General features: G+C 40.3%; 1 protein-coding gene across 3 annotated transcripts in view; it reads left to right on the top strand.

The window, feature by feature from the left end:
* Window positions 1–12333, top strand: part of TTC13 (tetratricopeptide repeat domain 13) — an 815569-nt gene that overhangs the window by 365343 nt on the left and 437893 nt on the right. For all 3 annotated transcript variants that reach the window (XM_069235032.1, XM_069235030.1, XM_069235031.1), the window contains exon 13: window positions 7334–7464. In XM_069235032.1, coding sequence (XP_069091133.1) covers window positions 7334–7464 — 131 coding nt within the window. The remainder of the gene's footprint in view (window positions 1–7333; window positions 7465–12333) is intronic.

Raw genomic sequence — 12333 nt, forward strand, 5'->3', positions numbered from 1 at the left:
CCTCGTATCAGGCTGGAAGAGTATGGAATCCTGTTTTCCAATTTTGGGAGGATCTTCTGTCATAGCAGCAGGGCAGGGTGCTGCACCTGGTCTGGGCACCCCCACCTCCATGATCGAATATTAAACGGCAACAGTTGAGTGCATTTGATCTCCTTCCTGAAATTGTTATTCATCTTAGCAGCCAGGCGTTCCAAAACCAAATCAATGTGCGCCTGTCGTTGGGATAAGTTTGTGGCCTGGTGCACTACTAAATAGATTGAGCCACTCCATGTCAAGCTGTCTTAAGTATTGTTTGTGTTGTCCTTCACCCATTAAGGCTTTGCTTTGGCACTGTTAAAGGGTACCTGCTGGCTTTTTCAGTTTTCTACTGTTGCTGGATCAGCCTTGATTTTTATGTCACCTGTTGTGATGTATTTTCTTAGGGATTTACAACATTTGTTTCCCCCTTCTTCTTTTGTTATGCCCCACTGGGGCTTAAATTTTGTTCTAATATTTCTCATATGTGCTCCTTTCAAACTCTGTAAAGCTGTCCTCTATGGCTGATTAACCTCAAATCTGGGTTTCTTGTCACCATTAGCGTTGTGGTGGGTGAGCGAGCTACTAGCTCAGTCAACCCACTGTTTACCACATTTTACTGGGACAAACTGGTTTTACGGACTCGAGCATCCTTTTTTCTAAAAGTAGTGACTCTATTTCACGTTTGAGAAAAACATCACCCTCTTGACCTTCTTTGTTCTGAATAATTCATTTTTTGCCCCGCTCGATCTTGTAGGACTTTTTGGTTTGAGCCAGTTCAGAGACCTACCTACTAGGAGGTACTGCTTGGGAATCTGTTCATAAGATGAGGAATCTGCAATTAGAAGTCTCCATTAGAAAAACAAGTTACTTAACTTCGGTAACCCTCTGGTAGACTCTGACAGCAGCTTCCTCACAGACTCTCCTGCCTCCCTGTTCTGTCGGCTTGACTCTTGCATCTAAAAAGATCCCAAATTAATGATCTGCACACCACCAATCTGAAGATTGAGCTCCTTGTCTGAGACTGCAAACAGTACAGAAAGCAAAAGCGTCTGGGTGCTTGGGTGTTGCCAATATTTGGAGCTGCATCCCACTTTTAGAGTGGAGCACCATCACCGCGGAGCCACACAAAGCTACTGATCAACGTGCAAGGGTATTACTCAGATTGTGCTGGAACCAGTCTGACTCCTAGGGGAATATTCAAAAGGTGAGGAAATTGCTGTTAGATAGATTCTCTCCCAGATAGAGCTTTACGGAAGGCAACTTGTTCTTCCTAATAGCTTTCAAGTTGGCCTTGGCATTCTTCGCAAAAAGCTTAATTTCATTCACTTATACTGAAAGAAAAATTTGTTTGCAGAGAAATGTGATGCCTCTTTGTAAATAGCTCTGTCTAACCCAGGAGGCTAGTGACATCATGGGGAAATTGAAGAAGGGAGAGTGGGCATCCCCGCCTGTTGCCTCTGTTGATTTGAAATTATGTGTAGCAGTTACTGAGCACTCAAGCCTTACAATAAAAAAAGTGATTTGACTGCCTGTCATGTTGGGGCTGACTTCCATTCTGTGAAGCCCTACTAATAGAAAAGCCCATTCCAGCTAGTCAAAGGCCTTCTCGACATCAAAAAAACACTGAGGCAGCACAATATGTGGCTGAATTTGATGCATTAAGGAAAATAACAAGGTTATTAGAAGTTGCTTTGTCTGGCATAAACCTAGATTGTTCAGGTAGTACCAATTTTTCCATTAGGTGGTTTAGCCAATTATCATTAACCCAAGCAAGAATGTTATTGTCTAGATTCATAAGAGATAGTGGCCTATAGGACTTAGGGCTACGAATCACTATTTTGGGCCATTAAGAAATGCTAACCAGGACTTGTTTTATGTACAAAGTCCTTTAAGGAATCGCAATTTGCGATTCCCAGAATAGGAAATTGCAACTAGGGATTGCCTATTTGTGATTCCTATTCTGATGTACCATGCATTTACTAAAGGGCATTTAGGAGATGCGATTACCATCGGCTTGAAGTTAATGGTAACAAGGTGCAATTTCAAAAAAGCACCCCAAAGTGTTTTTTTTAAATTGCAATAGAACACGCACACATGCCCCTTAGGAAAATGTGTGCTGTACAGGTGCACCCATAGTTTTGGGGTGCACCAAGGAGGGCCTTTTGCCCATTGCCATCCTTGGTTTTGCATTTCCTAAATAACAATTTCCTAAAGAGAAATCACTATTTAGGAATTGGGAAACCGGCCCATTGACTCAAATCCAATGAGATTTCTTAATATCGATTTCCTAAAAGCGATTGCTACTTTGTAGGAATCACTTTTAGGAAATCATTATCTTAATACATTGCATTTTGCATTTTTTAAATAGCGATTTCTATGATGTCTCTATTTAAGAAATGCAAAATTGCATTTGGTACATCTGGCCCTTCGTCTTCCTATTTGCTTCTGCATTTTAATATTAATGTAATGAGGGCGTCTCGAGTGTTTGCTGGCGTTTACCTGTCTTGAGAGCTTCTTGAAACAAGTCAGTCAGGCACAGAGCCAGCACTGATTTAAATTCTTTATGAAATTCAGCTGTCAGCCCAACAGAACCAGATATTCACTTCCTGGAAGGCCTTCAGTAGCATTCATAATTTCCTGCACACCAAACTGTTCTGACAGGTAGAACTGTGAACCACCCTTGATCTAGGCCAAAGCAAAATCGTTTAAATACTCTTCTATCTGGCAGGTGTTTACGGTTGCCTTAGAGGTATATACATTTTCATAAACATTTGTGAATTCCTGCGAGATAGTATAATTGTCCCCACAAATTTCCCTACAGACCAGCCTCAGAGAGTGTATGATGCAGCAGGCCTTAATTAGTAGCCCTGAGAGTGTTCTGCTTAGTCTCTCTTCCTCATCATAACTTTGGTGCCGGGGGGGGGGGCGTTCTCAAAACTCACTTTTCCCATGCATTTCCAAAGGGATTTTTTATCAGCTCTAAGGGCACCTGAATTGGCTGAACTGAATTAGACCATATCTGGTAGAATGCTGGCTCTTTAACCAGAAAATGTGTTTTTTTGTAATTTGGTGTAATCCGTTCTGTAGGATTTGAGAAGGTAAGGTTCAAAATATAGAGATACCTGGACCGTTGGTTGAAATTCAACTCTTCTGATTGGCTGATGGGACTTTTTCATAGCGAGCACTCTGATTAACTGGCTAAAACATAAACAAATGTTACTGCAGTCATTACAGGGCTTGAGGACTTGGTTGTGTATCCTGAAAAAGAGGCAGGATATGGATAATCTGACCCCCTTGTTGTTGTAGGGAGAAAATGTGCCAGGGTGCCCTTAATACAAGGTCTAAAATTTAAAAACAAAAAAGGGGAGATTTTCGACGATCCAGTGAGACTCCATTGAGGCTCCCTCTGGAGTCTTGAGGGCGTCCCTCAGGAAGAGGAAAACATAAAAAAGGGAAGGGTGTGCCCTGTGGGTGGAGAGTCGGCTGCCCACAGAGTGTGGGCGCAGGCCCTGGTCTGTGGCTGCACACTGCACCTAACGTCATAACCTGCACGGCTGAAGGCTGTCCGCATCGGGGCTTGGCTGCCCACTGGGGATTGGTTATTGTAATGAAATCTTACTTTATGTTAAAGAATCCCTAGAAATTCACTGGAAAAAATCAAAGGGTAAAGTGACTGGAATACTGTTCAAAAGAGTGTTTGATCACTATTTTCCTTAATGAGATGTCCCTGTTAAATACCTCACAGGTTATAGATTTGTAAGTCAGTGACTACATCTATGCATTAATCAGAGATAAGGCATGCACAGCCAGATCCTATGTGCAGCCCTCCATAGTTTGTACAAATGCCTTGCACATATTCTTGGATTGAGCTGAATGGTGTACATCTTTAGAAAAAGGCTTACAATCACACTGCGTCTTGAACCGTTTGAGTCACCCATACGTTATACATTCTTCAACAATGTGAACTGTCTTGGAATTTTCACTGAACGTTTGGAATTAAATTTCTTCACAAATCTCCATTTTATAATGAAATTGTCCATAGCACTACATGACAACTCTTTAGGGTCAGCATGAGCGCAGAGATTCACAGGTGAATAATGAAATGTTATGATGAGCTTTGATTTTTTTTCTCATATTTTGGCAACAAGACTGATTTTAGCCACTACCTGTTTGTAATGTACGTCTGCAACTTATACTAGTTGCGCTAAGTCTGTACCTTGTTTAAATGAAGTACTTTTCCACCTAAAACTTTGCTGTTAGTTCAAATGTTCGTCCTATAACTTTTACCATAGTGAATCTAACTTGTCTCCTGTTCTACCCTATGTTTATTCTTTACATACACACATGTACACGTGCTCAATCTATGCTATATATATTTGTGGTCACTTTACTACCTAGTTTCTTTTCCAGAATGATCTAGCATGTAATAGAGTAATATGAAGAGCAGTATTTTGGATGATGTCATCCGTGATCTCATCAGTGATGTCATTTGAGATGGCATGAGTGATGTAAAGTGAGGTCTTGGAAGAATATGGCTTGACATTGGAGTTAATATGCATCGGTGAGCGGGTTAAGGTATAAGCTTATTTGCAGGAGGTTGTTGCCGCACACGCCATACAGGTTTTGTCACAACAATTAGTATATTCAAGCAGAATAGGTAAGGGATGTACTTGTGTTTTCTTTTGAGCCTCTAATTCTTTCCAATGATCAGCGTGAGTCGATATCAGACGCTGTCGGAAAGTGATTATGCTTCGATCTTATGAACTGATTTGATTAATTTAAAGAGAGTTGGTTTAATGACTCATGTACACCTAAACTGGACTGCCACTGGCCTAAGAAAAGAAAATAAAGGAATGAAATACCTGTGTCTGTATGTATTTTGTTCGTGTGTGTGTATTTTTGTGTGTATATTTTGTTTACCAGAAATTGCATGCTTGATTAAATCCATGTACCAGGACGTATCCTATTGAACTAGTCATTACTACATAACCAGTGGCAGAATTTTGCTTTTGTAGGGTATAGGGTGGCTACTTTTTCAGAACAGGTAATAAAGAAGCTGAATCTAGTGGTACCTTTCGATAAAGGTTGTAGTTATAAGCTGTTGATACCTTTCAAGTATGTTTTTTCAGACGGAACAGTGTCTTAGTAAGGAGAAAGGTTAAAGAAAAGAAGTGCTTGATCATATGGCCGAAAATGTTTTTTCAACTTTTGAGGATTGCATGAATTATTGATTGGGACAAAAAATCTGTACTGTCCTTTAACAACGAATAGGATAAGGTTCACCAGGCAAACAGCCAATTGGCTTGGCAGAAATAATCGTTTCACTACTATAGGACTTTTATTGAGCTATTAAGTGCAATGTGTTATTATAACTCGTTATTTCTACATGGGTTTTATACACCAGAAATCTGTTTCTGAGTGTTGCAAATTTCTTACAGTCACCTAAAACATTGTAGTGTGATTTACCTTTGTCAGGATTCAAATATTCATCCTGCACGCATTTAACAGATAAACCCACCTTTCCAGCATCTTGTCCTACAGTTTGGAGTAACAATTTGCTGTTCATGTCATGTTTTAAGGAGATAAAATGCAATCCTTTTATGATTTTTGAATAGAGCAGTTGTATTGAGATTGATGCACGAATCTGGTAGGAACTAGAAGTAATTTTGGCTGGAGGCAATCGTTAGCAATTGGCGATAATACTGGTTATCGGAAAGATCAGTCTTTAGGTAAAACCACATCACTGTGTACTGCAAGGTTGCAGTTATATGTTTATTCTAGATTATAAGCTTTATGGTGAGCTGAGAGTTCCTCATTGTCAAGTCGAATGGGTCTTGAATGACAGTCAGACACAGATGGCATTAGAGATCATTTAAATGTTTCTTGTGGTGAGTGGGGGATCTTGAGGTCCATTAATCAGGCCTAGATTTAAGTAGTGCTAACGTAATGAAGCTGCTATGTTTCGACTATGGCGAAAGTAATAGGTGACTTACTAATATACATAATAAAGCCAGTGATTTGAGGGCGTACAGTGGTTAGTGAATCATTTATGATCTATGTAGCTCACTGCAGTTTCATTATTATGACGAAGTGACAGCTAGCCACGAAATAAGTGTCAGCCAAAGAAAGGGAATGTTCTAGAAGATGGTAATCCGTTGATGCTATGGTGTATTTACAGTTGAGATAGAGATTAGATTTAAGAAGTTGGGTCCTGGGATATGTCAGTAGGAGGCTCGAAGACTGGTTTGGTGGGGAAAGGTGCAACAGTACAAGGGCTGAGCGTTAATTTTGGAAGTAAGGTAAGGTTCACTACTAGAGAAAGTTCTGGGTAGAAGAGGCCCTCTGGCTTTCTTAAGGGCTGAAAAAGTCCTCCACTAGCCTCATGGCTGCTACCTGTGTAGTCCGTAGTCCAGCTATTCATATGGAGGTTTTGGGAGGGAGCAGAGGGGTTCTGTCAAAGAATGCTATTACGATGTGACATTGTTACCTCCGAAGTATCTTTGGTTTTGCTTCTAGTTGCTTCTGGAAACGGTGCAATAATGATTTGTAAATTAATGCAGTTGTACTTTAAACCAACTTTTTGATGCAAGTTCGTTCTGGTTTGCTTGTTCATTTCTTTTTTACATTTTCACATAACCATAATCTTTAAAGTTGTTTGTATGTTTTGGATGGAGAAATGTTCCTCAGAGGGGACTCCACATTTACATCTTAAAGGATAAAGCTTTTTTAAAACCTCAAAGTGACTGGTTTCTTGCAGTTGTCTATCTCGCCATATAGGTGCTGTTCTTTTATGTTTTCTCAACCATTCAAAGCACTACATTGATACCTTTTCTTAGCGCAGTTACAAGGAGCAATAGAACATGCTAATCTGCCCTCAAAAATATTTTATGGCTAGGTTGTTCTTTTAGTTCCTTATTTTTCTTTTGTCTCCTTGGTATTTTATATAAGCTTTTTAATATATAGAAGAATCCCACCTTAAATAAAACAAAATGTGGCTTACCTATACTAATGCTTTTCTTACATTTATATTTACCATAGATTTGTGTATGCCCAGCAGAAGCAATTGTGGTTCAAATGACTTGCCTTATTGTTCGTCCTTGCCCCAAAAACAAAATCATAAAAAACTTATTTTTGACACATGTAAAATGATTCATAGAGTGAAACAAAATGAAGATGAAAAACTACACATGCCACTGAGTTCAGATCCTCCTGTTTCCGTAGCATTTGAGGCCTAGTTGAAGAATGCAACTCTGTAGGATATCGTCATAAGGTCCTTTCCGGTGTTTTAATAATGTGCTTTTCATTTTTCGCTAAGGGATGTGCTGCTTCAAAATTTTGAAAGCTATAAGCCAGAGGTGCAGGAGCTGGTTTGTGTTGCTGATCGTCTTGGCTCGTTGATGCAGTATGAAACACCTGGTTTCCTGCCAAACAAAAGAATACACCGAGGTATGATACAAACTTTAACCACAACAACCATACAACATTTTGCATTTTAGTGCTGATTTAAAAAAGATATGAAAATACAAGAAATAACTCACTTTTTGACTTGGTATGGATTAAAGAAAACTAAAATGTATCTATGTTTTATTGGTTCAGCGTTGTCAAAGCAGTTGCACCCACTCAAACATAATCATAGTCCGCGTGTGCTGCTTAATGAGTGCCTCAGTATGTTACTCTATTCAAATTCTTTTTCTGCTCTTCTTTGTGCTTTGGCACCCATTTGTAGAGGGAGATTTTGTGTTTAATCTTTGCCTACATTCACCATTTTGTTTTTGGGCACAATACCAATACTTAAAAGGACTTTGGATCAGCCCATTTCGGATCATTGATTGACTTTCTTGCCAGTTTCGCTCCTTCTTCAGTAGCTTTTCTTACCATTCTTGTGTTTCTACACACCCTGGATCATAGCTTCTTAACCATTCTTCTGATTGGATGCTTTCGTCATTTCACTGTTAAATATCCGGGAACTTCTTTTCTGTTTTACTTTGAGCACTTCATGGGAGTGCATTTGTTTTCTTGGTGTCTGTCTCCTGTGCTGTTTCCCCATTCACCTGGGCCTCTCATACTGTCCATATTGCTCCTGCTCCATCTTGTCTGTTAGCCAATCCCTCTTGGTTTTCTCAGTTCTTTTTTAGGTTTATTTTACACACACCCCAGCTCCACTGCTGCTGCCTCCTTCCTTCCTGTCTTAGTCGTACCCAAAAGCTTCAATTTTCTACCAGACGGGTTCTTTCCAGAAAGTGCACTTTGGCACACTTTTATATTTTTTACTTTATCTCTGCAAAATCAGCATCCTCCATCTCGGAACAGTAAATTAAAATAAAAACTGCTACTGTGTCATGATGCATCCATGAGCGTGCCTGGTGATGCTGGGTCACTGTGGGGTATGATGTAAATGTGCACATGCGTGATGTTGATGACAAGTGCGCATGTATGCATCATCCTTTGGTTTTTTTTGCCAACAGCTTGGATAAACTATGTTTTTATCTTTAAGCCGATGCCGAATAGCACACGAGAAGGACTGGCAAGCCAATAGGGGTTTCCATTGGCACCCTGAAGGTGAGACCAACTGGCCACTCCATTGCTTGCATACAAGGTTACCTTACACAGAGCCCAAAAAAAGTCGGAAGAATACATCTCCTGTGCATGTATTAATCTGGCCTCCTTTACAATATATCTCTCAAGGTGCATAGTTTTGCTGAAGTATGCTTTCAACCATACCATGGTAATGAGACGTTTATTGCTTGGATAATCAGTAAAGTGAATGAATTTGAAAGCAAAGATAACTTTCTTGACTCTGATCACAAAAGTGAGTGAAGGCCATAACAAAAACATTCTGTTTTCGGACAAATATTTAGCTGCACCCATATTTAATTTCGAATGCTTCCTCATACTACATTTGCAGTTGTTTTAATCTTGTACCATGATCTGGCCAAACTGCCAAACACCTAAACTTTTAACAGTTACCTTTACAGTGCTCTTTAAAGTCAGTTTCCCACATCGCCACTTGGATTTTGTCTTTATTAAAATTAATATGTTCACGTCTTCAGCTTTTACTCTCTGGCTCTTTCTCAGTCATTTTGTGAGTGCTGCTATACTTTCTGTAGCTTTTAATATAGAACTGTGTGACCAGAACTCGTCAGGCTTGCCCCAATACTGTTGCACAGTGGCTACAGAAGCCTGTGGCAAAATAATAAACCAAAAACAGAAAAACACCTTGCAAAATTTAGTTTATAGGAAATTGTGGTGCTTTACTAACATCACAAAATAACATGTTATATGGAAATACCCCAAAGTATTCAGGTGAAGGAACTTTATTGCTATAATACTAAATATTTGCCAGTTATGATGCTGAATGCAGATATTGTTTCATCCAGTTATGTATGGGGACCTCTTTACTGTAATTTCAAAATATATTTACAAAAACCGGTTTCATAAGAATACTGCCCCAGGTATTTTCCATTTTTAGGTTAGTAGGGTCAAGATGGGTGTTTTGCATACATGTTTGCGATATCAATAGATTTTTTTTTCAAACAGAATGTCAAATTTCCTAGCTTTTGTAACAAAAAGTTTAAATTCTATGAAGGACACTGAGACAAGAATTCTGCTTTAACTTTCTTCCTTTATTTTAACACTAACAGCTTCAACATTTCACCAAAAACTATCTTTCACAAGAACCACTGGAGAAGGAAGTTGGCAAATTCACCCAGTCAGCACACTTAGGGCCTCACTTAGAGTTTGGTGTACGGGTTCTTCTGTCACAAACGTGACAGATTTCCCGGCCTCCATTTTACGATTTCAATGGGGTATTATGGAATCGTAATACTGCGGACAGGATATTTGTGATGGAGAAAACAATTCAGCCAAAATCTAAATCAGGCCCCTAAAGTCCTGTAGCAGTCCTTGTCTATCCTCTGTGCTTCCTCTTTCTTCATGCGACAGTGGCCCCAGATTACTGCTTTTTGATTCCATTTTGCTGTTATCCTAGCCAGGTAAAAGACAAAAAAGAGGTACATCACCTGCTTACCTCGAAGTCAATATTTCATTACAAGTAAGGAGCACACAACCTTATTTTTCAACCAACGTTTTGCATAATAACCAGAACAATGTTAACAAGTAAATCCACAACCCTCAAGAAAACAAATAAATCTCCTAATACTTATACCAGATAGAGACATCTGTATATGTAATGAATCTGAGCTTCGGCAAATAGTTCTATAACTTGAGGGTAGGGAAAACACGTTTGTAGTCCCCAAACCTGGGTGCGAATAATCCACGCCCTTGTGTCTTTAATTTAATTGAAACTTTCAGTTACAAAAGGTAGGACATTTTACATTCTATGTCAGGCCCGGAGGCAAGGATTATGCTTATTCAAAGCTTGTCCACCACCAGGGAGGCCATATCTTGGACTGGTTTTAAAATAAAATTTCTAACATAGAATCTGAAGACCAGTCCACCGCATTGATGATGTCTTCTAGCCGTGCTGCCTAAAGAGAAGGCTTTAGACGCCATGACCCCTCTAACTGAATGGGCTCCAAAATGAGACACTTCAATACCTGCCTCTTGCATTTTCCATCATGCCCATCTGGTAATGGTAGGAGAGGACGCCGCCTTGAAAGGTTTGGTAATAGATATAAGCAGTTGTTGCTCCTCAAGAGGATGAAACTCATCTGTCATAGTCTCGTAGGCCTTGGGACAACAAACCACACACATTTGAGAACATTATTGAAAACCGGGTAAGACACCATTTTTGAATCGCATTTTGTTCTTCTAGCAATATGAAAAGTAACCCCATCTGTGTTAAATACTTTACCTGAAATGTCCAAAGCCCGGACATCTGATACTCTGCGACAAGGCACTAGGTATAACAGCGTCAGAAAGTTCTTTGCAAGAAAGTAACTCATCAATTTGCCGTGTCAGGAACATATTAAGAACTTTAATGGCATCCCATAATGGTGAATATTTAATTTGTGAGGGAAGAGAGAGTCTGATACCTCTAATTATTTTATTCACCATTGTATGTTCTTCATCCGAATACCCTCGCAAACATTGTAACCAGCAGAGATGGCAAACCTAAAAGCTTTGACCGCCCAGTAGACCAAAGATGACAAGAAATTCATGACAGGGACAACTTTGGACCCCACAGGATCTTCACCTTGTTGCAGACACCAACACACCCATCTTGACCATCCAGATTAATAACATTTGACTGTACCCTCTGCCAATGCTTTAGCCGGAAGTCTTTCAGCATCCTGGGAAAGGCCAGGGATTCTCCCTCTCTCCCTGTAATCCGCCACATCATGAGGGACATTTCTAACTTGGAGAAACAGTGGATGGGGATTGCCTAGAGGATCCATGAGAAGGAACTGAAATTGATGTAGACTGATTGGGGAATCCTAAGAAAGTTCCAGATGAACTGGAAACCAAACTTGCAACCTCCATATTGGTGTAACTAGGGCTAACCTTGCTTGTTGCCTCTTGACGTTGGCTGACAATCTCATTATCATTGCAAAGGGGGGAAATGTGTATCCCTGTTCCTTTGTCTGGTACTGTAGAAATGCATTTGTCGCTGCTGCCAAGGTATCCAATTTCCAGGTGAAGAAGCAGGCCACCTAATGGTCCTGCCATGATGCAAACAGATCCACTGTGAGGGTACCCCATCTGGTCTAAAGCACTGAGAAGATCTTCGGGTCCAATTTCCACAGGCTCATGTCGTTCCATTTCTTGGAACACCAGTCCTCCACCCTGTTGGCCATTGAATGGCGAAGGACCTGGCCATGAGCTCCAGTTAGTTGATGTGAAGTTGACGTTCTTGCACGGACCATTTTCCTCCTGTGAAGAATCCCCACACTGAGCACCCCTGCCAGATTTGCTGATGGCGGATTCTACATCTAAATCTGGGTTTGATCCAAAAATCGCCTTTCTGTTTCATGCCTCCATATTCCTGAGACACCATTTCCTGCCTCACTTCGTCTGTTAAAGGCACCACATCTGAGTATTTTAGACCCTTGTGCAGATAGAGAGCCTTGAGTCTCTGAAGCGCACTGTAATGGAGTGGACCCGGAAAAACTGCTTATATGGATGAGGATAGGAAACCTACTACCCAGGCAATCTGTCTGAGTTGTTAATGGTCTTGACAAGGGTTTCTGCTGCTCCTGATAGATCTTCACTACCTTGTGGGAAGAGAGGCTCAATGTCTTTTCTGACACGTTGATTACAAACCCTAGAAAGGTTGTCTTTCTGGTCGGAATCAGCAGTGACTTATTCTCATTCATAACGAAGCCTAAGCTCTCAAGCAGATGCACTGTTATGTGA

The sequence above is a fragment of the Pleurodeles waltl genome, chromosome 5 (genome assembly GCF_031143425.1).
Source record: "Pleurodeles waltl isolate 20211129_DDA chromosome 5, aPleWal1.hap1.20221129, whole genome shotgun sequence".
Taxonomy (NCBI): domain Eukaryota; kingdom Metazoa; phylum Chordata; class Amphibia; order Caudata; family Salamandridae; genus Pleurodeles; species Pleurodeles waltl.